Below are 27,892 nucleotides of genomic sequence, written 5' to 3'. Positions count from 1 at the left end.
TGGTATTAGGGACTTTTCATGGAATGAGGAAAGTGAGGGAAAGAAGGTCATGCACCTGTGCAAATGAATCACCTTTCTACTGGCACTGTTTGTTCTTGTTTGCAGGCATTTGTCTTGAAGGCTGCTTTATTCTTGGAATTTTATAACTCTCTTAACCTTACTCCTACAGGTCTAATAGCTTTATTCCAGCTGGATTTTGAAACCTTGTGACAGTTCTAGCTGGCAAGGGTATTTTGCAGACCCAAAGCAGAATTAACCACATGTATTTAGTTACAGATACCATCTGTGCGAGGGCCACGTTTTCATGGTGATTTCTCAGTGTTTGTGATACCCATAGGCAGAAATGTTTACATAGCAGTTGTTGGAAGACAGTCAGAATAGTCCCATTTTCTTGGGACCTGCTTGGGATTGGCAAATGCCAGTCTGAAACTTAACGAGTTTGGTGGTTCTCTATACAATAGCTGCTTTTGACTTCAGCTTTGGCTGTTGAGAGATTAATCTGTCTTCAGTGTGGGCGTGGGAAAAGTATTTATTAAATTTCTTGGCATGCTTTTTTATGATTAGACTTCCAGTCAAAGCAGATGACATGAACGTTTTCATGGAAATTTGCAATAAAAAGTGATGTCTTCCTCTAGTCCAAAGGAAATCTGCCTTGGTGATTTTTCATTTGTTTGTTTTTTAGTCTTTAGAAACACAGAAGTGAGAAAGCTGCACTTCTGTGTCCCAGATGTTCACTGGGTGAAATCCTTGCTGCACACTTTGCTATATTGGGGAGCCCTGGAAAAGACTGACTAAGTGTCTTCTTCAGATCATGCTGTGCACAGGAGAGGAGCTTTCCTTCTGCCTGTTTGGCAGTCAGCAAACTGCAGCTTTCCTTGCACAGCAGAGTTTTTGATAGCTAGGAATGCTCTGTCATTCTGTAAGGTAAAATAACATTTGTCACTGCACTCTGGGTGGAGCTGGATTGAGGACAAAATCCAGTAAACTGGAGTGGTTCTGATGAAGTCTTTAAGTTCAGTACTAGCTTTTACTGGCATAAGAATGACAGCATTTAATTCTGTGTGGTGATTGTCATGATACTATAATCCTTCACTATAAAATACTAAATCCAGTTTAGAATATTAAATTTGCACCAGCTCAGCCATAGCTGTTAGCCTCTGTGTAACTGTACTTGGTGACACATCCTGTGTGTCTATTGGACAAATGTAAAATTTGCTGTCCAAGGTTTGTTGCTTTGTGTTTGGAATTATATTTTGAAGTAAATCACCGGTGTTGCTGTTGGTAAAGAAGGCTTAGAGGTGGTGGGTGCCATCGCATCTCTGTTTGTGCTGTTGGTTATACCAGGCTTGTGCTTAGTAGCAGAGCCCCTGTGTTCTTGTGTTGCCAAAATGTATGTGCTTTGTCTTAGTTGTTTTAGAGCTTCAAGTGCAAGAAATTACTTCTGCAGTAAGAAGAAAGAGGTTGGGGTAGAAGCACTAGTCAGCTAGAGCATGATGGCAGCAGTATTTACATAGTTCTTCATCAAGTGATTATGGAAACTGTGCACTAGAAAGGGAGCTGTGTGTGGAATAACATCTGTTAGGTACCATCGCATAGGGGAACTACCTTGGTGACTTGTTATGATTTTTTCCCCAGTCTTTCCATATGAGACGGCAGTGATGCACCCTGGGTGGTTGGCGTTGTTCTGTGTCCCATATGTACAATTTCACATCTCTTTGGCCGGGGAGCCATTTGGGTAGAGGTTTACGCAAGACTTTTTTCCCTGAGTTTCTTTTTTTTTTGTATCTCTGTGCTACTAGAAAATTAGATATGTTCAGTCCCTTATATGTTATATGGTTGCTATGTTAAATCTGATCTGCAGTCTGAGATGTAGATATGTTGTGGATTATTTTAATAATTGTTTAATAATTTAATAATTCAGAGTTAATTTTCCTTTCACTTTATTGTACATGGGTGTTTTCTGAAAGTATTTGCTTTGCAGGATTAGTAAGATGCTTTCTAAATCGAAATTTAGAAAATTTCTTTTTAGTGATTGGAAAACTTAATTTTTAGCAGTGGAAAAATTAATTTCTCTACATGTTAAGGATAGAGTGGCCTGAGAATTTGTTAATGTTGTGGTGTCAGAAAGAGAGGATATGTTATTGCAACAAGCTTACCTCTGAGCTGCAGGCTAAAAGGGGGTTAGTAAGTAAGAGTTGGAACATCCGAACAAGCGTGGCAGATAAAAGCAGACACAGAGTACCAAATAGCTCCCAGTTCTGAGTGTAATTGCGTGGATTTCCGAGCTGCTGGTGTGGCAGGACTGATGCCCGGCAGTGCACCAGTTATAAAAGGCTGGTTTATGCCTAGTCTGCAAGTTGTGCTGTAAGCATCAGAAGCAAGAAGCTCTGCTGAGAAAGCAGTGCTTGGCAGTCAGCAGCACTTGCAAGGTGTCATCTGTAGCAGCATTACTGCCAAACACCTTTCCTGTGAGGAGTGGCAGCTCCGGTCTCAATTCTCTGACTGCCTGTTCACCTTTCCCAAACAGAGAGCAACATCCTCTGCATCTGCAAGGTGTTAGGGGAACAGGGAGCAGTGGACAAGACACAGCATGATCATGCAAGATGAACTACTACTTCTTCAAAAGGAAATTAATACTTTCCCTTTGCTCTTTGTGAGTAATTGGTATGTGCCTGGGATTTTGTTTTTTCAGTGCTTGGGAAGAAGGTCAGGGAGGTGTTGTCTGTGGGATATGTGAATTTACTGCTCAGGCCCTTGTTAGTTTGCTGTCAGTTACCCAGACACCTCTTTATCACTTGCTGTATCCAGTGACATGAAAAAGGAGCAGTAAGCACCTTGTTCTCAGAGCAATTCACTGTAGGGCCAGGGAGTGATATGGCTGTGAAGCATATATGAAGCAAGAAACAAAGCATGAGGAAAACCAAAGTGCCAGTCTGTGATTTCCTGTGAACATGCTGCCTGCAAAGTGGATTCATGATACTGGGAGGAACTGAGACTTGTAAGGGTGACTTATCTCCTGGTCTGGGAGGCAGTGGACAAGCTTTGGTATTTATACCTTCTGTTACAGATTGTGGCAATGCTGATATATATAGAAAAATATGATATAGGTTCAGAGAGAGATGCTCTTGCTGGTTTGGTTGACCCCATGGTCAGTGCTCCAGGGGCAGAGTGAGAGGGTGGCTGAGGACATGGTTCTGCTGCATGTCTGAAACAGGAGTCTGCCTACTAGCACGGTGAGTAACATGGAGTGTTATTGTGGTAAACTCGTTAGGAGGTAGAGCAGTGCCCAGAAATTTGGGTTTTGGTTGTCTTAACAATTAAAAGAGCTACAACTTTGTAGCTGATTTCCTCCCAGGTTTCATTTTCTTGTTCCTTTGGCTACTGACTGCTGTTTTTTGGACATTTTAAGCTTAAAGGACATCTTGAGTACCATCATGCAAATCAATATGTCTTGTCTGCCCTAGACAGTGTTCAGTTTAAAGGATATTGGGAAATTTGGCAGAATGGTGAATGTGCTCAGAATAAAACCTGTTTATTATTAAGTGAAATACTCAAGGTAGGAAGAGTCACAGGAGCCAAAGATGGAAAGGATTGGTAGGATGTCATCACCATTGTTACACTTGTAATGAACTATCGGATATTGGCTTATACACCTTTTAATGCAGAATTGACTACAGCCTTTCGAATTTAAATTTTTTTCTGATGTGTCAATCTTAGAGGTTCAATAGCAGCTTTTTTTAGTTGGAAGAGCAGAGCCTGATTCTCGTAATCGCAGCGTTTGTTCCTTTGTCTTGTTTCTCTTCCATCTTTATGCCAATCCTGCTAACTGTGGAGCATGGCTTTCTGTGTGGAGACATTTGTGAGAGAAGAGGGTAATGCAGTGTTCAGCCACAGGGCCTGTGTTTAACCAGGCACAGTGTGGTACCTGAGAGACAGGACTGAAAATAGCTATATGGTCCCTGTACAATCAGGACAGGTTGGCATCTCGACTCCTTCCGCTGCTCATACACAAAGACAGGGACAACTGTGTTTCTGAACTGTCAGAAGTGTGGGAGGGAGCCTCAAAAATAATTAAAATTGAAAAACCTCCAGTAACAGGCTTGTGATTACTGCTAATGCAGGTCAGGCATGTTAGACAGAAACAACAGGAGGAGGAAGTACTGCTCTTCCAGCCAGTTACTGTCTTTGTATTTAGCACTGTGGTTTATTTCATTTTTGTCTGTTTATTTTTTGTTTTTGTGGTCTGTTTTTCATTTTTCCTTTTGCTTTTTTGAGAAAGGGCAGGCTGGATTGCATCAGCAAAGCTGATTTCTGTGCAAGAAGGAAACATAAAGGAAATCTATAGGGCTAATGGAGACACAGATTTATTAAAGATCACAGAACTTTTCCACTCTCTGCGATTTTAACTTCAGGTGAGAGCCTGGATGAGGCTGATATCCAAGCTGCAAGTGAGGTTGAATACTGCAGATAGGAGTTTCCTGCTGCAGCTCTGACCTTTGCATGTCCCCATTGGAAGCATCTAGAATTATTAAGGATTTTCAACTAATAGCTCTGTATTGCTTTACCAGTTCTACTGTAAAGTAAATGTTTGATGCTTTTCCTGTGGTCGTGTGGGTTTTTTTGTTTTGTTTTTTTTTTTTTTGTTTTGTTTTGTTTGTTTGTTTGTTTTTTTATTTTTTGGTAAATAGGTATTCATACATATAAAAATGAAATGAATCTGCTAGGCAAGCATGCCAAAGTAGAGGAAGAGGTAAAAAGGAGGAATCATGGGAAGGGGCTTGATTAGACCTTCATTTAGAGAAATGAAGCAAAATTGCCAAGTGGGCAAGTTTTGAGGGGGAGTTTTCTCCAGAATGGTTTCAAGTGTCTTTGGATTTAATTTAGCATCCAAAAAAAATGAGTATGTTCCAAACTAGGATTAAAAATGTATAAGCAGTCCGTTCATTTGAGATTCTGCTGAATGAAGAAGCCAAAAAGGTGTAATTCATGCTCTGATGGTGAAGGGGGCTTTATACATGGAAGAACATCAGACTTGGTAGCTGTTTTACATTAAAAGTGTAATGTCTCTCATCCTGTATTCTAGTCAGATTTTTTCAGTCAAACGTTAATTATTTCCCACCTTGTTAATCAAGGACTGGGGAATGTGTTTGTGCAAAGCAGACTACACGCTGGCCATAGAAGGATGATTTGGTTCAAAAAGCTTGATGTGAAATGAGAGATGTCAGGTTGGGAGGATCTCAGGATGTCTCTGGTCCCACTTGCTGCTTCACACGGGTTCAACACAGAATTCAGGTTGCCTGCTCAAGCATGTTGATGACCTTCTTGTCATTGATCCAAAACTAAGGAGGGAATCTAAATGTGGTCTAACAATGTGCTGCGTCAAGGGGAGTATCAGTGTCCCCATTCCTGACTGCTGCTGTGGAATTAGTGCCCAGGAAGCTGTGACCTTCCTCCCCACCAGGACATGAATCTGATGGGCAGATTGCTCTTTGCTGAGACTCCCAGCCTAGCAGAGCTGCTCTCCAGCTGTCCTTTAGAGGGCTGTCCACTGGCTTGGCCAAGAGGTGCTTGATAAACTCCCAGGCATCTCGGGGGACAGCTCACTGCTGCGCAGCGCAGAACACCCCCTGAAACAGACAGTAGTGTATTTGGATGAAAAGGAGTGGGTCAGAGCTTAGACCAGGGTACAGGCCCTGTGGAGTGCTGCAGGTGACTGTGTCCTGGAGTGGTGGGAAACCTGCATGTGAGCTCAGCCACCTACTTGGAATTAATTTCTTCAGCACAATCAAATTGATGAAATGTTCATAAAGGTATTTGGGTTGTTTAAGGTGCCAGTGTCACAGAAGCATCAAAAAAGTGAAATCAAGTGAACTGTTCGGTAATTTTTAGTTTTTAAGGGATGAACTTCCTCACAGACATTTTTACCTGTTCTGGGTATCTTGACAGAACTTATCTGGAATGAGCCATCAGCCAAAAAGAAACCACCTGTAGAAGCTATAAATGAATAGACCTCAGGCTAACTCTGCTTGTGATGAGTTTTGTTCTAGCATAAGACCAGAAAACTCCTGCTCAGATTCCACAGGTTTATTACCAGGTATATAGTTCTGATTAAATATGTGTTTGGGGTAGTCTCCAGACACTACTTTTAACATGGTCCAACTTTGAAGCTGGTCTTTCATAGAGCTGTTGCTGAGGTTTATGAGTGTCTGTCTCGTGGGTGCTTAGATCACAGCAGCAAATAATCATCATCTTAGCTTGATCAGAGGGAAGTGTGTGCTGTTTTAAATATTTGTGTCTTTGCTTGAGGTAGTAGAAATGCTACGAAAGTTTTAGATGAAGGCTTTCTGAGGTAAAGCTTGGCGTGTTGTGTTTGGCTTGGCAGAGGCAGCAGTGTCCCTGTCAGAGTAGACAGGGGCAGATGTCAACAAAGAGGAGGTGTGCGTTAATAGTAGGATTTATGCTTTTTATTATTGTTACTGTTGAAGAGATTGCAATGTTTTTTTTTCAGATTCCAAGAAGAGAAGGAAGAGGAGGAAGTTTCCAGCGTCCTCAGCCATGGCTCTCCAGTCAGCACGGCCAGGCCCAGCAGGAGCTGGCGCAGCAGCAGGTCAGCACAGTGGCCCGGCAGCGTGACAAACTGAGAACTCGCGTGCCTCCAGATCCAAGACGGGTTCCCTGCAACTTGTCTGCAAGTCAGAGCCAAATGCAGACAGCTTGAATACGGTATGTGGGAAGCCTGGCTTGAAAGTTCCTGGGAGTGAGTCAGGTCTTGGGAAACTCTGAAGGGAGCTGGATGTGGGCATAACGTTATGAGCGGTATGCAGTCTGTAGCAGGTACAGGCGTGGTACTTCTTGGTCACAAGTACTTCTGCCACCAGCACTCCTGGTACTGATTGTTGACAGAGGTATCTTGAGGCAGATGAACTCACTGCAGTGAACACAGATTGAAACCTAATGGTGACTTTTCCTTTCAGTGGTCACAGAAGAGCACCAGTCTACAGCTGCAGTCAGGTAGGAAATTAATTATTTTGTGGTATTTCTTGCTATTCAGTGTATCAAAAGGGAAAATAGAGGCCTGATTATTTTTTTCCCCACAAAAATAAGTGCTACTGTGAAGGGATAGATCTGTGGCATGGATAGTAGCTCTGTTCTCAATTAGTCCTGGATCCTTGCATTTTCACTGTGGATTCTAGATGGACTACAGACGTCAGGAAATATTGTGAAGAAGTGGATAGTAAAATCTGGACTGGACATTTCACCTGGTAGCTTTATTCCTTCAGGACAGAGGCTGTAGTTGGGTGGATTGACAAGAGGAGACAGCTCTGCCTAGGCCTGGTCTGTTTTGCCTGACATCATGCTCCTTAGTGCAAGCTGTTAGGTTTCCTCAGTCATTCTGAATGAGAAAGTGCTGTGTAATACTGACTGCCATTCTAGGGGATGGTGCATGAATATTCTTGCAGTACTGCTTAAGCTGTTGCTGCTAAAGTTCTTTTTTCCTTTTTTCCTAGCAGTGATGATGAGGAGATGCTCATTAGTGAGGAAGAAGTTCCCTTCAAAGATGATCCAAGAGATGAAACCTACAAGCCTCAATCTGGAGAAGTACATTGGATTACATACGTACTGTGTTTTCAGACCCCCCAAAACTGTGATATCTTGGGTTTGAATGAGCTTTAATACAACCCAAAGAACCAGTGCTAGTTGCTAAGGTGGAGCAGCCTCCCATTGGACACAGTGTGTTCTAAATGTTGCCTACAGTTCTTCTGTAACAGACTAACTAAAGCCTTTAGAGCCTGCTGGCTGCCAGGTTCATCCTTAATGCTTGTTCCTATTTCTGCTTGGAGGTGGGATTTGATAAATAGAACTTTGATCCAGTTTTTGCATAAGTCTTTGTAAAAAGCAGACAATGGGAAGAGTATTGGAGTAAGTGGGTGTATTTGTATCTTTGTAGGGAAACACCTAAGCAAAGGAGAAAAGCTAGCAAAGTGAAGGAAGAAAAGAGAAACAGAAAGAGATTAAAGTAGAAGTGAAAGAAGAGAATGAGTTTCAGGAAGATGAAGAACCACCAAGAAAGTGAGTAAAACCTGCAGTTATATGTGCAGTATGTATCAATATATTTGCATTCTTGTTTTGATATACAACGGTGTTTTGTTGTTGGCTTCCCCTCTCCTCCTCTGGCCTGAAAGGACAGAACTTTTGTTCTGATAAAAGTCTTGCTTTTCAGTATCTTCCACACATTCGGCAAAGGGAAACTAGAACAGATGGTGTTTTTGTTTAAGTTTGAGGATTTTTTCTCCATACTGGGGTTTAGTCAGCCTACTTGTGTATGGCCACACACTGAAAATACTTTAGAGCACTGTTAAAATTTGTTTCGTGTTGTTATGTCTGAAGTGGATTAGAAGACTGTATCAGAGAGTCAGTTTAAGAAAGCAACATCTCTTCTGTTGTGTGCCTAAAGGGAGACATAGCAATACTTTGTATGTGTTGTTGTGACAAGTGTCCTCTTTGTGCATTTGGGACTGACACACCAGAGTTCAGGGAAAAAACAGTTCTGTGTGTTCTCCATTGTTTTTGGAGGAAATAAGAAGAACAAATTTTTGCTACCTAATCACCACGAGTGCTTTGAGTGGAGACTCAGAATCTTTTGGTATGCTGTCACTGGAAGTGCACACTGAAGCTTTCTGGAAACTGAGGTAGAGTGGATATATGTGTCCTTGTGTCAAAGACATTCTTTTTGGGACTGAAGTGTATGTGAAAAAAATCAGCAGGTTTTGTACTTTAGCTCTTCTGTGAGTAATCGAACAAACGAGGCTCCCTCTGCTGGTCTGCAGCATCGTGCTCTGCACACCTTCCTTTAAATTTCTCAATGTTGTTTTGTAAGCCGCTGCAGAACTGATGTACACCGGACCAGCAGAAGCAAGCAGATATCTTGAGAACTTGTTAATTTTCCTGTAGAGATGGCTCTCTGAGGCTTGTGGTTGTGATGTTTGGATCAGACACTACTTTTGTGCATAGTAAAAGCCTGTGCCTCTTCTGAAGGGGTGGCTTGAATATGGTCTGATCAATAAAGATGTCTCAGCACAGTCTAGAAAAGTTCCATCATGTCTACTCTTAAGTGCCTCTACAGCAAGATGATCGAGCAGGCTCAATTTTCTGGACAGAGCTGTTGCTTGGGAGGGTGCATTATACTTCATACATTAATAAACATAAGTTGCTGAGAGACAGCATAGATTTTTTTGTCTTGAGGTGTATAAATTGGTTGGAGTTAAATCAGAGAACAAGCAAAAATTGCTGCTGCATCATTAATCCTGTTCTTTCTAATCATGCAGATTGACGTTTTGCACATGGTGTGAAACATTACTCAGCAGATCAGAGGAAGTAGGGTCACCATCAGTTCTGGGGAATTGTATTGGCAAAATTACATGCTTATAAAAACTTCATTAGGAAATGGTAAGGGTTGTGAGAGCAAACCATAGAAAGCATTTATTTTCTCAAGAATGTTGCCTTCCTCTGGACCAGCTCCAGCTTGCACTCAATTGATTTTTCTATATCTGGCAGCTAATGAGGGCATAGCTTGCTAGCTGTCTTCAGCAGAAACTTGGGAGAGTAGAATCTTGTCTGCTGATGGGCAGCCTGGAAAAGGGAAGAATTTAATTATAAGGTCACAAATTGGACAGTTACAGGTTTAAAAGAAAGCAGAAAGAAGCGTATGAATGCCCGGTTGAGAGTTTTTTTAAAATAGCCCTTCCTCAGTGCAATGTGGCAAAAGAGTTGGTAGTTTCTAGCTGCTGGGGCTTGTGGCAGTCTGTTACCTGTTTGCCGGTGTCTGTGCAAGTGTGAGTGGTGGGCTGAGAACATTTGAGCTAGGCAGCTGTCTTCAGAAGTGTTTTGTGTGGTAGACCTAGCAGGTAGTTGTGCAGCTTCAGCCTGACTGTGTTGGCAGCGGCAGGGGTGATTTCAGGTCCTCCACATGACACTAAATGTACTGTAGAAAAAAGTGTCAGCCAGCTATCAGAAACATGGGGATCACAGCTCCACAGGGAACAATCGTCTGTGTGGTGTAGCAGTCTTACAAAATGCAGGGGCAGTTTGCGTGGAGGCCTGGTTACTAAACTTCAGGGAACCTGCTCATCTTATAAGAGTGTTTCCTTAGAAACTTCAGGTGTTTTGAGTTGCCAGGGCAGCTGTCTTGCTGGATGCAGTGTGTTACTTTTCCAGCCAAAAGCCTAGTGAGTTCTGTAGTATTTCTTATAGCATGCTCCTTCTTGATAGCCCACAGTTCAAAAACTCTGCCCTTAACCAATGTAAAGGAGCTTCTTTCAATTCTATTTCTGTAACACTGTTACAGGAGGGGAAGAAGGAGAAAGGATGACAAGAGCCCAAGGCTGCCAAGAGAAGGTAAGTGTTCCCCTCTACTCAGTTCTGTTCTGAAGATATGCTTCCCTGTGTCCTAAACAGAGCTGTTCATTGTCTCAAAGCCACCCTTCTTGCACAGTATAGAAATCTGCCTGAAAGGGAAGACAAAAAAATAAAATTGCAGCATGCCTTTCCTTTCCCTCTTTCCTTGCCCCTATAGGTGTGAGTTTAATTTCTTCCAGCTGAACCCTAACACACAAACATCACCCCAGCTTCTGAGTAGATCTGTAGCCTGGCATTGCCCAGTGATAGATTCTGAGAATTCGGTTATCTCCTGGGGTTTTCCTGGCTCTGGACAGAGCCCCTCAAGTATTGCAAGAAGTGGAGTGAAATGTCTCTGTCAGCATAGCCCAAACAAGAGCATTGGGGTGGTAATCCTATGCTCTCATGAGCTGCTGCACTTACACTCATTTATCTTGCTGCTGCCCTGGGTTCAGATCCATCAGCTAACACCTCTGCCCATTTCCTTATGGATTTCTCAGGAAGAAGCCTCCGATACAATATGTCCGCTGCGAGATGGAAGGCTGTGGCACAGTCTTGGCTCACCCACGTTACCTGCAGGTTGGTTGAGTTTTTTCACTTCCTGCCTGGCATGTGTGAGGGCAGGGAAGGGCCGTTCAGAACAGGCAGCTGATGCTCCTCTGGCACTGAAGCATTCCTTTATAACACCAGCTGTGGGCAGCTATGTCTCTGTATCTGTCCACATTTCCTTGTCTGTCTGCTCTCAGTGGAGATCACAACCTTTGTGTTTGTGGTACAAGGCTGCCTTGTCAGACATCAGAGTCTGGTGGCCTGATGAAGGGCCATCTGGGATTGGTATGGTTCAGTTGTGCTCTTAGCCATGTAAAGAAAGAGCCTCAACCTTTCACTCTTCTTTTATAGCATCACATAAAGTACCAGCACTTGCTGAAGAAAAAATACGTATGTCCTCATCCCTCCTGTGGTCGGCTCTTCCGACTCCAGAAGCAGCTCCTGCGGCATGCCAAACACCACACAGGTACAGGGAGGTGGGAGATGTGTACAAACACCCCCTCAGGTTAGTGAACAGAGATGTGGGTGGGGTCTGGAAAAGACCTAGAACTTCAGGGGAAAGTGAAGCCAAGGCATGTGGCATAGATTTTGCAGCAGTAGGGTATTATTTCCTTCTGGATTACCATATTTAAAGGAAATGAAAGAAACAGGCTGTGGAGCTTTTAATTCCCCCTCTGGCAAGTATCACTCAGGGGTTCTGTAGAGGAACAAATCAAGCCAAGCTGTCTTAAACTGCCAGTCCTTCAGTATTGGTCAGAATGGGTAATTAGCTCTTAGGAGAGTCTTAACCACTCCCTAACTCTCCAGATCAGCTGCTGCGGTTTATTTTGGGACACCACCTTCTTTGCTATGCCTCCTAGCCTCTTGGCACTTCTAGTTCTGCTGCTTCTTGTGGAGCTTTGCCCCCAACATGTGAGAGGTGGAAAGGGGGCTGGTCTGCTGGAGAATAATGCTCCAACTGGTGTTGCTTTTTAGATCAAAGGGATTACATCTGTGAGTACTGTGCCCGGGCATTCAAGAGTTCTCATAACTTGGCGGTGCACCGAATGATCCATACAGGCGAGAAGCCCTTGCAGTGAGTACCTCTGCTTGTTTATTGCGCTCTTACTTTGAGAGACCATTTGTTACACCGAGGGTGTTCTTGGACTGCACCAAGAGCAGGGTCAGCTCTGAAGTCAGGTCTAGAAGCTGTTCTTGGTGTCCCAGCTCTTTTGAAACACAAACCTGTAGGAACGTTCTAATTGCCACTTGTCTCACCTGCTCCTTGAGGCATTGTCTCAGTAGAGATCTGAGGAACATAAGCCCTCTGCAAATAAAACTGGAAGTGCTGGTGCCGCGGTGACATCCCATTTTAGTCAGCCTTTGCTGTTGTCCTGGGCTGCATCTTTGCTATTGCTGTGCCCACAAGTGTGTGGGGATGTCCCTGTGGTGTGACCTCCTCTTTCTCCCCTCCCAGGTGTGAGATCTGTGGATTCACTTGCCGGCAGAAGGCTTCCCTCAACTGGCACATGAAGAAACATGATGCAGACTCCTTCTACCAGTTCTCCTGCAACATTTGTGGCAAGAAATTTGAGAAGAAGGACAGTGTCGTAGCTCACAAAGCCAAGAGCCACCCTGAAGTGCTTATTGCTGAAGCACTGGCAGCCAATGCAGGTGCCCTGATCACCAGCACTGACATCCTGGGTACTAATACTGAGGCCATTGTGCCACCCACTGATGCCCAGGGCCTCCCCCTTCTTCCCTGACCCCCTGGGAAGCGCTGCCCCAGCAGATTGCCTGCTGCTGAACCCAGATGGGATGCCGAAGACATACTGCAGTGGGGCAGACCGTGTGAGCCTGGTAGCTGATGGCAAGCTCTTTGTGGGCAGTGGTAGCAGTACAAACCCAGAGGGGCTGGTGATGAACACAGAGATCCTGGGAGCCACCACAGAGGTGCTCATTGAAGATTCAGACTCCACTGGACCTTAGTGGGTGGGGAAGCACGTGGGTCCTGGGACAGTTTGGACTCTGTATTTAAAAGGACAAACAAACAACAAAAAAAGCCGAAACATGTACTGAAAGAGAGAAAAGTTAAAGGAACACTCACAATACTAGTAAATAACCGAAGGGTCTGCTCTCCTCCAGCATGGATCACAGCACATCCTCTCTGTCCCATCCACTGCTCCTTTGTAGAAAGGGGCACATGCTGCCATTACCAGAGCAAGTTGGATTGAGCAGTGGATTTTTACAAGGAAGGCGGGGGGGATTGCTGAAACCTTTTGCTCTACTCCAGAGCAGATGCCTTTCTGGCTCTTTGACATGGCCCCCACTCACAAACTAGAAAGCATTTGATGTGCTCTGGGCAAGTTTCTTAGGACTCTCTTGCCCCTGGTCCCAACTTCTATGCATTGCTACACTCTGGTCCTTGCAGTTTCATTCTTCCTCCCAGGGCTGGGAGTTTGGCTTGGCACTTTAGGCCCCCTCGGCAGGGTGAGCTGTGGAACAGCGCATGTCCCTCTCCCCACTGCACTCCTTGGCTCCAGCTCTGGCAGGAAGTTAAGGGAACGCCCTGGCTCATAGATCATGTTTGCTCGGAGAGGCCCGGGGGCTAGGGGAGCCCTGCGTGGGAGAGGCAAGGAGGAGCATCCCAGTTTGGCGACAGTAATTTGCACTTTGAACATGTTTCGGTTTTGTGTTGTGGTAACAAGATTCCTTATTTATTGATGAAAAAAAGGGTCGGTATTTTTTAGTTCTGTTCTTAGGGGTGGGGGTGGAAGGGGTTGGGGCTGTTTCCTAGTGTGCTCCTTTGCACTAACGAGTTGCAGGGAGCACGTCATGCTGTCGTAACAGCAGCCAGGAGAGCCAAGGTGAAGGAAGGCAGTGTTCTGGAGGCAGATGTGTCTCACAGCTTTTCCAGAGGAGGGGAAGAACCCCTGGAGATGAGCCTGTTTGCAGGATGAGGTGAGTGAAGGCTGTTTCCTTTCTTCCCAGGCTGGGGTGAGCTCCTTGCATTAAATGCTCTTTTTGCCTCCGCCTTGCTCGCTAGCCTTTCAGGGATGAACATCATTAGCCAGGAACTTGTTCTTCTGTCAGAACAGTTGTGAGCTGCTTGCTGCTGAAGGATGTTGTGCTCCTCATCCACCTCTGCCTCTCCTTTCCAGGTCTAGACAAACACACAGAAGTAGGGACTGGATATGGTTGTCTCAGGCTTGTTTATCCAAGGCAGTAGACTGATGTGGGACTAAGGCTGTTGGCTTCTTTTCCTGCCCCTGTGGGGGGAGGCAGTTGTGCAGCAGTGTTCTCAAAGCTGTTCTTTTCTGCGCAAGCACCCTTGCTTTCCGTGAAACGTGGCAGTTCAAGTGTTGCCTGCCAGTGTAGTTAGGACAGCTCTGAACCCTTGGAAAAGTTTACATGGGATATGATGTATCTGCCATGGAGACTTGGATCTTTTTGCTCTTACCTGAAAAATCTGTGTGGAGATTCAGTGGCCTTGAATTCGTAGTGTTTTTGGAAGAGGTGAAGAATAACCTGGGCTTTTTGTTTGCTTGTTTTTTTCGGTTGTGTTTATGTGGTTGGGCGCAGAGGTGAAGTATCTTGTCTGTAGCACAGAGCAGCCAGGTGAAATCAGGTACCTGGGGTCTGGAGAATGGCAATAAAATACGGAATGTAATTGGGAACTTCTCACAGGAAACTGACTCTGAACACCCGCTCTGCCTCTGTGCTGCCTGGAAATCTAGCCATGGCCCACACCTACCAGCTTCTAGTGGGCCATTTGTTCTGATTTGCCCCCTCCCTTCCCCTCTTACACTGATGTCTGTTAGAGCAAGTTGAAACACTTCTGGTGTTGGGGTAGTTCATTGCTGAACAGTTTGTAATGCTTGTGTCTTATCCCTGGGTGTGGGCATCCCACGCTCTTGCACTGTGGCAACAGCATGGTTCCCATGCCTTCAGGAGATGGGGCTGTCCACAAGCCTCTTCTGGAGACAAAGGATAAGGGCCCAGTGTCCTTAACATAGGTCTCTTGGGACAGTGCATGCCAGGTCTGCGGTGGTACAGTGTTAAACTAAGCTAGTTTCCTCAGTTGGGATGATCCAATTTCTTGCTTGGATCAAATTATTGATATAGTGATTTCCAGCAGGAAGATTTTGTATAGCCAGCTGGTCCCCTCTCCTTGCAAATGAAAGAGTAGCAGCATGGTGAGATGTGTTCAAACCCAGCTCTGATGGTTTCACCCTGCAGGAGCATGAGTCTTCTCTCTGGGGAGACCCTTGTGCTCCATGGGAGGTGTAGTGTGGACAGAGCCTTGCATGGAACACTAAAATGGAGAGCTTGGGATTTCGCTTTCTGAGGGATGACACTAAAATGTTTTTGTGTCAAAGGCTTGCTTACCTCTGGTGAGCATTGCACCTGCCTGGGAGGCCAGGGAGGCTGCTTTGTTCTGTGTCTGACCCAGCAGCCCTGAGCAGAACAGAGCCTGCCATTGGCTGCATCTCTGGGATGTAGTGTCGAGCAGCTCATTTGTTTCCTGGCCTGAACACCTCTGATCCCTGCCACTCCCTGCCTTGTCCTTTCATACACACCTCTTGTAGCTCTTTTTCTTTTCCTGGTCTTGGCCAGTTGCCTGTCTGTCCTCTAACCACAGCCTGCTAATCCTGATGCAGGAGAGACTGGTGTAGCTCCCTTCCCACTCCTATTGGAAACCCTGAAACTGACAGCCCTCCTGCAGCTGCTCCTCCCCTCGATGTCTCTCCTTCACTCGCATGGTTTGCTTCAATAAATTATTGTAGTAGTTTGCAATAAACATTTTTGTATTTTTTTCCCTGTATTTATTTTTTTTTTAAATCCTCCCGGGGAGGGGGCACAGGGCCCTTCACCTGCTGAGCTTGTGGCTGCTGTGCCCTCCCGGGACCCTGGAATGCAGGATTTGGGCCTGGGTATGTGCCCGCTGTAGCCGGGTGTCCCCCGCAGCTGCGCAGAGCTTTCTGCAGTAGCCACCAGGTGGCAATGATGCAGTCGGGTTGGCCACTGGCTGGGGTTTGTGACAGGGCTCGGTGTACTGTGATGCTAAAGGGAAACTGTTTTTCAAGTCCTATTTTTTTCTCTTAATCTGGGTAATACATAACCAAAATAAATGTACTGAGGAAAAAAAAAAAACAAACTAAAACAAAAACCAACCAAAAGGGCCGTTTTTGTCTTGGTGCATGCAGCTTACTTGTCGTGGTTGGCTGGGACATCCTCCCCAGTCCCTTTGAGGCTTTTTTTTTTTTTTTTTTTTTTTTTTTTTTTTTTTTTTTTTTTTTTTGGGGCTAGGGGTGGAGAGGGTGATTAGACCTGGGGGACCCAGAGCCATGGGGAAATAAGAGGGCTGGAAGCAGTCTGGATCTCCAGCTTGGGGGCTGCCCTCAGTCCGTCACTGGAGAACCCCCAGCACTCTGCTTCACTCAACCCCAAGCCTACTGCCCAGACTGAGAGGCTGAGCAATGTCTAGGCTTTGCTTGCCCCTTCCCAGCAGTGGTTTCCCCGCTTCAGACATAAACCCAGGGGGATCAGTGTACTGCTAATCTCACTGTGTGTCTGAGGGAGGAATGGGTCAGTGCTGGGGCTGGGAGCCTACTGGTGTTGGGTGAGACCATTCTGGGCAAGGCGTTTGTAGTAGCAAAACATGGGGGAATTAGGGTAATAATCTGTCACTGTTGATCTCAGAGGCGGGAATTTGCAGTGTTGTGCCAGGCCCCAGGCACAGAAGAGGGGGAGAGCCAGGCCAGCGGACGCATGAGCAGAGCTCCCAGCTGGAATGCACCAGCTCAGCAAGGGATTGTCCTTCCTGGGCCGGGCAGGCGCTGCGCCCTGAGCCTGATGCCCCAACAGCTGCCTGGGCCATGGCGGCAGCAGGCAGCCCCTCAGCTGCCCTCCGGTGCCGTGACCTGTGCAGCAGAGGCATTCGCCTGGCTGGGAAGATGCGGTCAGATGTCATCGACCTCCTGGACACCTATGTAAGTTTGACCTGAAGTCAAACTGCCAGTCAGGCTGCCAGTGGGGTGGCTGGTGCTGCTGGGCTCTTGGGGGCTCCTGGCAGCTCTGTGGGGGTGTGAGAGCTCTGGCTCATGGTGGGGTTGGGGGATGAAAGGCTGCCAATATCCCAGCCTTTGTGCTGCCGGACAGTGCACTGGCAAACCTCAAGTGCCTGGCCTGGCACTACCCAAGTGCCTCCTGGTCAGCACTGAACTGGACCCAGTGCTGGTGGGGCTTGGGGCAGGGGGCATCCCCCATTTCTGCTGCCGCCACTGACCCCTAGCTGGTCTCTCCCCTGCAGGTGGAACAGCAGGGACTGGATGCCTCGGCCAGTGTGGCGGCAGTGGAAGGGGTGCCACTGGCAGCAGTGGAGCGCTGGGATGAGCTGACAGGGACCCAGCGGCTGCTGGAGAACCTGGCGGCATACCGGGCCTTCCGAGCCCTGCTGGCCCAGATGTTGGAGGAGCAGCAGGAGCAGCTGGGTGAGGCTGATGCTACCTTGGGCCGGGCTCTGACAGCTGTCCTGCTCCAGGTCTCAGCCTTCATCTACCACCTTGAGGAGCTGCTGCGGCTGGAGAGCCGTGGCCCCCCCAGGGAGGAGGGAACTGGGCCCCCCCCAGCCTCCCACCTTGGTCTCTTTGAGAGGAAGCTGCGGGGCCTAGGGGTGCTGCGGGAGCTGGCCCAGTGGGCTGTCAGGTCTGCTCGGGACCTGCGGCAGCTCTCCAGGACCAGCCCTGTCAGCAGCTCAGCCCCCAGCCCAGCTGACAGCCCTTGAAGGTGAATGTGGAGCAGGGGTCTTGGGTCCTGCTAGAACATAGCAGGGTCTCCTTGCCCAGCCCTGCAGAGGGCTGCTGATAGTAAATGGGGTTGTTCAGGGAGGGGGTGTGGTGGGAGGGACTGCATCATTAGACCCCCCTAGCCCCCCATACTTTTGATGCCACTCCCTGTGGGCCTCTGGCTTTGGGGAAATTGAGGCATGAGCTGCACTCACCCCAGAGGGGAGCAGTGATTCCCAAGCAGAGCAAGCCTCGGGGGGTGGCTTGTGTTCTTTCTGCTGTGAGGTTGGAATTATCTCCTGGGAAGCATCATTGCTGCTCACTCCAGGGGCCAGAGGCTGTGACCTTCAGCAGGCTTCAGTTGTACTGGCTTTTTCTTCATAATGCAGTCACTGCCTGCCTTGCGATGGCCAGGTGCTTGGTGGAAACTGCCTTGAGGCTCTCACAGAGGCAAGGCAGAAGGGACAGAAACCTATGAACTGGTAAGAGGAGTCTTGGAAACTGCCCCAAGCTGCAAGATGCAAGGCTTCCACCTCTTTCACGTGGACTCTTCTCCTGCCTGGCTCACATTTTCTGCTCATTGAATTTCTGCTCTAACTGCTTGGGGGCTCTTTTGGGAGTGGGGGTGTGTGTGGGATAAGATCAGGAGGGGATTTTTGTAAATGCTTGGACCAAGGTAACGGAGAGGACCTTTTAACCAAAGGCTTGTGTGATTCAGAAGACCCTCTGCAAGGAGGTTTGTGCCTCCAGGGGTTATTTTGGGACTGGAAATGCCATGGAGGATTAAAGAGCCTCAACCAAATTACTCGGCCTTTGAAGGGGAAGTGTTGTAAGGTTTTGCAGGTGCCTGGGTTGTGGTTTTCTTGCTGAATGGACGTGATAGCTGCTGGCTGCAGAGTGAATTAAAGGGCTGGGAGATGTACCAGGATGATGTGACTTCTTGGGGGAGGTGGGACAGTAAGGTTCAACCTTGCTGGAGAGCCAGATTCCAATCCCCAGGGAATGGTTGGTCCCAGCGGTGCAGGAAGTTTGGGGGCAACCCCCTGGGAGGCAGTGAGGAAGATGAAGGAGCTGGAGGTAGTGCAAGGATGAGGTGGAGGTTTGTTGCCCCTGGTGTGGCCCTGCCTTTCTCCCTGACCTGTGAGAGGGAAGGCAACATGAGGACACAGCCTCCACAAAACGTGGTGGAGGCTGGGGGACATGCTCAGCCAGCTCCACACAAAGCAGCATTGTCACAGTGGGTGGTGGTGGCGTCTGGCATAGCGCCTGGCCCAGCAGCAGCTACATGGACATGGGGGAACCCAGTCACTCCGGGAGGATGAAGCAGCGCTGAGGCAGGGCCTTCAGCACCCATCCTGCCCACCCTATGTGAGGCTGCAGGGCTGTGGCTGCTCTGCAGGGTTGGGTTGAGGGTGGATGACACTCAAGAGGAAGAATGTGTGCCTTCTTGATTGCTGCTTATTTCCTGACATCAGCTTTGCAGCTCAGACTGGATTATTTGCAATGTTTCTGGTTCCCTGCACTTGGAAATAATTTCTGGCCTTTATTTTTTTTCAGTATTAGTTAAAGTGAGTCCCTTTCCCAGCTAATATGTCTCTCTTCTTTGTGTGCTTGAAACCACCTTGGTTTTCTTACCTTGGCACCGTCGTGCTCAGAAGTGGCCAGGTGCTTGTATCCTCACCCATCTGCTGCCACTCACCTTCCTAAAGGTGGGCACATATATCTTAAATGCTGCGCATCCACGTCTGAATCTTGCAACCCAAGCAGGTGAGAACAGACCCCTTTTCTCCCACTGCAGCAGCCTTGCAATGAGATGACCTTTGCATCCCAGGGCCTTAGTCCCAGCGCTGGCACTGGTCTCTGCAACTCAATCCTTACAGAACAGCTGCTGGCAGTGCTGTGAGCTGAGCTTGGCCCACTGCAATCATGCTCTGGGAGTCAAAACAGCAATGGAGCTTGAACCTGGATAATGATTTTGCTTAAGGTGCTTCCCTTGCTGTACCCAGCAGCACAAAATTGCTACTTCTGGAACTTTCCGTGTTCCTTCCTAGCTACCTTACTGACAGCACTGTGTGCATCTGTCTGCAAAGCACCCACAATGCTTTGAAATAAACCACTGTAGCTGGAAGCAATGTGAAAAAGCAAACCATAATCCAAACTTCCATGGTCTGGCTGAAAGGCTCCATGTCTTGACCTTTCCCAAGCCCCACCATGCAGAAGAGAAGTGGTAATGTCTGAGCCTTCTGGGTTTTAATGCTATTTTTCAGCTGCAACTCTGAAGGGAATCACTGGGAAACTGATTTGGTGAGAATGGGGGTATCTGATGGTTGAGCTCCCTTGCGGCTGGGATAACCTTTGGATTTGCATTGCCACAGGCTGAAGTTCAGTTGATTTGTCTGGATGGAGGTGACTGAAGCTGCTAGTTTTGGAGGTAGGAATGAGCTTGAGTGGATGACAGTCATACCCACATGGTTAACACTACCAAGGGCTTGAAATGGCCTCCTGCAGACTAAAAACCCACCAAGCAGCCATCTCAGAATGTGCTCTGGGAAGAGAGAAGGGATTTGCAGTGCTGGGGGGAACAGGGAAAGGTGGTGCTGGTTTGTGATACTCCATTCCTGAATTACAGCAGAGAAGAAGCCACCAAAAATAACCCAAAGAAGTGTTTAATTTCAAAAAATGAATGTTTGGGCACTATATATGGGCCTGGAAAGATTTTAAGCCAACCAAAGGTGTTCCTTGACCTCAGACATGCCCATACTTGAGTAGTGGCATTGGTTCTGGGTGCTGGGAGAGAATAAATTCATCCCTCATGCACCGTGCAACAGAGGCAGGTGGGGATCAGCTGCACCCTTGCACTGTCCTGCACCAGCATTGCAGAACTGGCCCTGGAATTTTTTGATCCTGGTGATAGTGGTGGAAATATTCACCAACAGTTCTTTTTAATAGCAGGAAAACCTTTCCCTCATGCCTGAGTCAGCGGGAAGGGTTTCCCCATCACGGCCTTGGCTGCACTCGCCAGCCCCAAAGACCAGGTGAAAAAGCAGAAGAGTACGCTCTCTGTCATCATGCTGCCTTTCTGGAAAGGGCCAGGCATGCTCCCTTCTTCCCTTCTTGCAGAAAATATGCTTCAAACATGGCCTTGCGTGTCTCCAAGGATGTACAGGAAGAAGAGATTTGCTTAAAGTTCTGCGACTTGTATCCTTTCTTACCACAGCACTTGGCAGCTAGCAGTTAGTCCCCACCTGTTTCATCTTTTTTTGCCCCTCCCTTCTTTTTTTATCTCCATTTAGATCTTGTCCAATGGTTTCTCACAGCAAGTGCCACTGGCAAAAGCTCAGGAGGGCTGGGCAGTGCCTGGGAAACAGGTTTGTCAGGTGAGGAGCTGCAGGAGCACTGCAGGTCTCCGTGTCCTCGGGATGAGTCATCCTCTTAGCTGACACAGACCCTGGACTTGGGGCACTTGCCAGTGCTGGGAAACCTGAGCGTGGGACAAGGATGCAATTTTTACAGTCCTCCACAGGCCAGATGGTGATGGGTGTTTTGTTTTAATATCCAAGATACTAGTGTTTCCTGTGTCGTTAGCACAGGAGCACTGACTGAGGCAAGGCCCAGTGTCAGCACTTGACTGTTACTAACATTTTGCGGTTTCAAGGATGCCACGGGATGCTGGTTGTGGGGCCCAGTGGAAGAAGCAGCCCAGAATTAACTTGGGCTTCAGAGAGAGGGTCAGCACTGGCTTCTCTGGTCCCATGGAAGTCACAACAAGCAGAAGTATCTGAGTTGCACAGTCAGCGGGAGCACTCGGATTTTGGTTGCATCTGTTTTGATTCATTCAGCAAAGCAAGTGGCCAGTGTAAGTCAGAGGAGCATCTTGAAGTATTTGCAGCCTCATGCCAGGCTGAAGCTTCATGAAATCTCCCCAAATAGCACTGTGCAGGGAAATTAAACTGTGTCAGGCAGCTGGGAGAAGTGAGGTGCAGGAACTGGGGTTACAGCCTGGGTGGCCTCTCAAGGCACACAGCAATTTTGGGTTTTGAAAACCTTTTTTGTGCATCATGGGCCATGGCCTGGGGGAGCTCCCGGTGCTGCTTTCAGGAAACGGGATGGTCGAGGCCCTTCGACCATGTTTCACTGTCATAGCGCATGGACTGAAGTCCAGGACGAGGTCCTGAATTGGGTCACAGATGTAACCCCCCTGCCATCCCAATTCCCATTGCTAGCAGCCTTGAGGCTGCGGTGACACACAGGGACGATTGCGCTGAAGCGTCTGCCTGAAGCACCTGGGCAACCATCTCCGTTTAGGGGTGTAGAGAGTACTGGGGGTCCTCGGGCTGCAGAGTGGGGATACAGAGGGCATAGGAAGGGGTTTCAGAGATGCCGGGAGGAGTACAGGGGGCACGGGGAGCGGGTCTCGGAGGTGTCAGGTTGAGGTGCCAGGGCACCAGGGCCCTGGGGTGGGGTACGCTGAGTCAGGGACGACCCTCGCTTAGCGCCTCCCCACGGCGAGAATGGTTCACCCCGGCCGCGGCCTCCACAGCTCCCCGACCCTCCCCAGGCGGCTAGGGGCCGTGACGGGCGCCGTGACGCTCAGGGCGGGGCCGCTTCCCACCGCCTCCCGCCCACCGCCTCCCGCCCCCCGGGAGCGGCGCCGCGGTCCGCCGGGACGCTGAGGGGCGGCCTTGGTTCTGCGCCCGCTCGGCGGCCGGCCGCGGGGCGGGACGGGCAGGGCCCTTTGCCACGCCGAGCATGCGAGTGTCGGTGGGGCGGGCTGCAGCGGACGCGGGGTTTCTGCGGCGGCCAGCCGGAGTTGGAGGAGGCGGCGGGCCGGGGCTCGCGGTGGCGGCGGAGCCATGCTGCTGGCCTCGGCCGTGGTGGTGTGGGAATGGCTGAACGAGCACGGGCGGTGGCGGCCCTACAGCCCGGCTGTCAGCCACCACATCGAGGCGGTGGCCCGCGCCGGGCCGCGGGCGGGCGGCAGCGTGGTGCTGGGCCAGGCCGACAGCCGCCTGGCGCCGTACATTATCGACCTGCAGTCCATGCACCAGTTCCGTCAGGACACCGGTGAGTCTGTCAGTCCCGGGCTGTCCACGTCGACCCCTGCCCCGGCCCGCCCTGCCCTCCTAGACCCCGGGACGTGGTTGTTGTGCTTCGCTCTGCTTCCCATCGCCGGCTGACCCGCAGCCCTGCCCGGCCGGGCCTGGCACCCGGCCTCCCCGGGCTGGCGGTGCGTGGCACTGCCCGGTCCCGGTCCGTCCGGCCCTTCCGGGTCCGGGCTCCTCGGCCCCAGAGAGTGGTGGTGGCAGACCCTCTGGTGCCCTGCCCGCTTAGCTGCTTTGCTGCCTGACGCGACTGATCTAGATTTGTTTGGTATTTCCAGGCCTCTTGTTGCATTGCACTGGTTGGTGTAGAGTTGCACTGTGCAGTCCGTTGCTGCCGGGTCTGGTATTGCACAGCGCAGCCTGACCTGGAATTGCATTGCATATTGTTGCACAACGCTGTGCTGCATTGCACTGCCTGATCTGGAGCTGGTTGTACTGCACTGCCTTTCCTAGTCCTATACTGCGTCGTGTTGCCTTGCCCTGCATTACATCCCATCGCCTGCTCTTGCCGCCGCGTTGCTGGCTGTGCTGTTCTGTGCTGTGTTGCTGGGTGCCGTGCTGTGTTATCCTGCTTGATCATGGATGGCATCGCCCTGTCCTGCACAGCGTCTAGATTTGCCGTGCAGCACTCCGTGCTGTTGCACAAGCCCATGCTGCTCAGGGTGTCCCATTCGTTGCCGGCGTGTGTTATGCCATCCTGCCGGGTCCCCAGGTGCTTGCCTTGTCCCATGCTGCCTGGCCCTGCCTGCATGTTCCTGATCCCTTACTCAGTTGTGTTGGTTCCCTGAACCCTATTGCCCACTGTGATGTTTTCCTCCCTCTGCCCACAGCTTCTTTGTGGGCAGAGCCTTGCCCTGTCGAACTCAGCTCCCTCTGTTGCTACTTCTGAGTTGCCATCAACCCCAAAGGCCTTGTGCTGTATGTTGCTTGGGGGCCAAATGCTGCTGTGGGTCATGGTAGCCTGTGGAGGTGCCCAGGGTGGGGGCACAAGCAGATGAAGGGATCCTCAGGGAGGGTACAGGCAAGTGAGGGGTCCCCAGGGTGATGGCTTGAACAGGAAATGGGCATTATTTGGGGTGGGGAGGTAACAAGCAGGCATGGGGATCCCCAGGGTGGTGGGGATTTCCACAGTGGTGCGGGCACATACAGCTCTAGGGATGTACATGTTGTGGGCCACAGGCACCAGTGGGGGAGAGATTGGCACAGGAAATTTGTGTCCTGTGAGCACCCCAATGATGGCCTTGACCCTGGCACAAGGGATGTTAAGTGCGACAAAGTGCTGGACACCCTCCTTTGCCCTCCTTTCCCCCCAGCAGCCCTGCGGGGCTAATGAGGACTCTCCCCTGCCAGGGGGTGGGGGTACAAAGGACCTGTGCAGCAGGGCTGGGGGCCAGCTTTTGATAGCTATTGTTGCATGGGGAGGAGGCTTGAAAGAAGGATTGTTCTGTCTCTCCCTGGGTTGCTGGGGATGTTTGGTATTTTGGGTCATTAAACAGCTTTGATTTGGGGGGTCGTGACCCTGGCAGGCCCTGAATAGCTATTGTCCCTTTTCTTCCCTGGCTGAATGGGAGGCCGGCTGGCCGGGCTGGGCTGGAGGGACGCACAGCATTCCCCACACCCGGACGGCCATATGCCGCATGCCACTGCCCTCCCCGCTTCCCACTGGATTAGGATAAATCACCACCCCTCTCCCCTCTGGCCCCACTTTGTGCTGCCAGTGCCAGCGATTTTTTCTCCCTGGGATGCCCCCTTTGCAGGACAAGGGTGGGTGGCCTGGCTGGCCTGGGGTGCAGCTGTACCCCATTCTATGTAGGGGGGTGCTCAGTAGGCACCTGTCATTAGTGCTGGTAACAACCGTTCCTTTTTAGCCCACTTTTTTTGTGGGAAATGGTACCATGTGGTCCCAACAGTGGCGGCTGCTCCCAGCAGGGAGGTGGGGGTGGAAAGGGACTGAAATTCTTGCAGGCTTTGCAAGACGTGGTGAAAAGCTGAAGAAGCAGGCTTATTATTTCTTGTCTGAACTTTCTTGTTCCTACTGCTGGCAGCAAGGCAGAAGAGCATGGAGGTAATGATGCTCATGAACTTGTCCCACCTATTAATCAAACAACTCTGGAGTTCTAGTAGCGTGCTCAGGATGGGATATTGAGGCTGAGCCTAGCCATGTCCAGCCTGCCATGCTGTTGCCATGAAAACATCCTAAAGAGGAAGGCTTTCTCCTCATTGTAGGGCATTTCCAAAATTTGCATCCGTGCTTTGAGTATATCTGAGTCAATCTGGAAGCAGTGAGAAAGGAAGCACCTAGCACAAATAAGGATGCAAGCCACAAAGCCTTTTGTGCTTTGCACTCTCATTCCCTTCTGAATGCTTGCTTATGGAGTGGGAGTCAGGTGTGTGACCCTGTTTATTACTGCCTTTTCTCAGCCTCACAGGGATTTTCCCTTTGCCACAGTCTGGCGTTTTCATCTCAGACCATTTTTGGAAGCTGCAGACAGTGGGGCTGATGCAAGCTCTACTCCCACGGACACTGCAGGGCTCAGAGCTGTACCTGAAATCTTTTATTCCTCATCCCACTTCAGAGCTAAGACGGAGACAGGGCTGTCCATGGGAGGGCACTGTAGGAATCTGGTGGCTACATGCCTGGTTTCATCAGGCTCCCATGGGAGGTCCCTGGAGCAGGTTGGAGCAGCCAAGCTGTGGTTATGTCTTTCCCCATCCAGGGCTGAGTGGGCTGGTGTGGCTGGGACAGTGAGGGTGGCCACCACCATAGACTGATGAGAGTGAATCTGCCCTTTCCTCTGCCCTGTCACACTGGGGAGTGCCCCATGTGGTAGGCACAGGGGCTCCCTGGCCCCCTTGGTGTTGCTGGGGCTTGCACGCAGCAGCCTGGGGAAACTGAGGCTATACCAATCCCCTAGCGGGGCAGGGACAACAGCTGAACTGGAAAGCCATACTGTCCGCATGTTGAAGGACACCGGTAGGGCAGGTTGGGTGGTTTTGCTCCTTGCTAGCAGGTGTGTGCTGGGTGCCAGGGTCATGATGGCATCTCTCACCCCCCTCAGGCACTATCCGCCCTGTCCGGCGCAGCTACTATGACCATCGTCGGCGCCAGGCAAGGGAGTCGTGTGGGAGTGGGAGAATGACAGTGGATCATGGACGCCCTATGACATGGATGTGGGCATCACCATCCAGCGTGCCTATGAGAAGCAGCACCCTTGGGTGGACCTGAGTGCCATTGGCTTCTGCTACATCATTGACTTTGCCACCATGGGCCAGATAAACCGGCAGACTCAGCGCAAGCGCCGTGTCCGCCGCCGCCTTGATATGGTCTACCCGCTGGTCTCAGGCACCCTGCCCAAGTCTCAGTCCTGGCCAACCAGCCCTGGGCCAGCACCAGCCCCTCCGGTCTCTGCCTGTGCCTGTCCCCAGTGCCTCCTGGTCATGAGTGTGAAAGCCACTGTGTCAGCTGCTGGCCCTGGCACTGCTACCCTGCAGCCCCGCAAAGTCCTCCCTGTCCCACCTGCTGCCTCCAAAGCCCCAGCCCTGGCCCCAGGGGCCAAGGCATCTGACAGCGCGGCCGTGGCACGTGGCTCGTTGAAACCTCTGGCAGCCCAAGGGGGCTGGCAGCAGGCAGCCAGTACGCCTGCCCTGAGCTTGTCCAGCTCCACTGCCAGCCCCCTTGGCGCGGGCAGTGGGAAGGCATCCCGTCCTGGCCTCGGCACCCTGAACCGCAACCACCTCCAGCGCCTGGCCATCGCCCAGTCCCGGGTGCTCATTGCCTCTGGGTGAGTCCTGCTGCATGCGAGTGAGAGGGTAGTTGGACAGGGAACGGGGGCAGCGCAGTATTTTTTTCCCCTCTCTGGGACACAGAGGGACTGTAACGCTATGGGAATCCTGGCTGCAGGGGTGCTGTCACCCCTGAGCCTGGTGGGAGACAGACTTTAGTGGTCCCCTATCTCCATTGGGCGGGGGGCTCTGCTGGGCCCCTTGCCTTCCCCACGGGTGCCTGGGGACTGGAGCCAGGATGGAGTTGCTCCTGCATCTCAATGAGGAGACTGAGGCTGCTCTTTTTCTTGGTGGGAAGGAATGGGTGGGGGGACTGCAAAAGGCATAAAGAAAAGCCATTCAGGCCCCATGAGAAGGGGTCCCTCCAGAGCCCCACCCTCCAAAGACCTGTTTTTTTTTTTCCTAGGGGGTGGGTGCTTAATGAGCCTGTTATTCCCCTTTGTCTGTCTCTGCCGTCCGCCTTCTGTCACAGTCTGTCCCCTTTCCTCTCTCCTGACACGCTGGGAAACTTTCCCATGGAAGAGAGCCCCAAGGGAGGAGTGGGGAAAGGGCTACGGCAGTGATATGGCCAGAAGAAAAGGGGAAAAAAAAAAAAGCTGACAGACTGTCTCAGGGAGCAGTGACAAAAAGGGGCCATGAATGGAGATGCAGGCGGGGTTTCTATAGAGCAAGAGAAAAGGCGGCAGTGGGGCACGTCTCCACGTCGGGGAATTTTGTTTCTAGCTAGGGCCTGTGCAGTTGCTCAGGCAACTATTGTCTGGCCACTGGGGACATAGATGCTTGCCTCCAGCCCCGATGTGGTCTCTGTTGGCTCCTTGCAGGGTCCCCACCATCCCTGTGAAGAACCTTACTGGCTCCAGCCCCGTCAACCCAGCACTGGCAGGTGAGGAGGGGGCTGCAACAGGGTGTCCAGTGCCTGCTAGCCTGCCTCCCTGGCAGGGAGTCAGCCCCAGTGGGGGTGCTTTTGGGGGGAGCATCTGGGGTTTAGGGTGATGCCGATTTCCTCAGTGACATTTGGAACCCCTTTGCCCAGGGATCACGGGGATCCTAATGAGTGCGGCTGGGCTGCCCGTCTGTCTTACACGGCCTCCCAAGCTGGTGCTGCATCCCCCACCTGTCAGCAAAAGTGAGATCGAGTCCATCCCTGGGATCTCCCACACATGCCGCAAGACCACCAAGAAACAAGCCAAGAAGGGTGAGAGACAGATTGCCACTTAGTCCCTCTTCCTGTTCCCCCTTCCCTACCTGCTTCTCCCTGTCCCTTCCCGCTGCCTCCAGCAGTGGGTATCCCCTGTG

The 27,892-nt window shown here is 50.1% G+C and overlaps 2 protein-coding genes across 2 annotated transcripts; both read left to right on the top strand.

The window, feature by feature from the left end:
• The first annotated feature begins 11,301 nt into the window (after positions 1 to 11,301).
• Positions 11,302 to 18,258, top strand: CNTF (ciliary neurotrophic factor). The gene is made up of 5 exons (XM_030450984.1): positions 11,302 to 11,410; positions 11,920 to 12,019; positions 12,401 to 13,884; positions 16,627 to 16,916; positions 17,237 to 18,258. The coding sequence occupies exons 4-5, from the start codon at positions 16,803 to 16,805 to the stop codon at positions 17,708 to 17,710; spliced, it is 588 nt and encodes a 195-aa protein (XP_030306844.1). The 5' UTR covers positions 11,302 to 11,410; positions 11,920 to 12,019; positions 12,401 to 13,884; positions 16,627 to 16,802; the 3' UTR covers positions 17,711 to 18,258.
• A 4,221-nt stretch (positions 18,259 to 22,479) lies between these two features.
• On the top strand, positions 22,480 to 27,814 carry LOC103539517 (E3 ubiquitin-protein ligase DTX4). The gene is given in 5 exon segments (XM_030451245.1): positions 22,480 to 22,775; positions 25,873 to 25,908; positions 25,911 to 26,595; positions 27,418 to 27,479; positions 27,630 to 27,814. Coding segments are annotated over 5 exon segments (1,179 nt in total). The 5' UTR covers positions 22,480 to 22,564.
• Positions 27,815 to 27,892: the final 78 nt, after the last annotated feature.

The sequence above is a fragment of the Calypte anna genome, chromosome 5, assembly GCF_003957555.1.
Source record: "Calypte anna isolate BGI_N300 chromosome 5, bCalAnn1_v1.p, whole genome shotgun sequence".
Classification (NCBI taxonomy): Eukaryota; Metazoa; Chordata; class Aves; order Apodiformes; family Trochilidae; genus Calypte; species Calypte anna.
The sequence above is the reverse complement of the archived record's forward strand: the minus strand, read 5'-3'. Positions and strand labels throughout refer to the sequence as shown.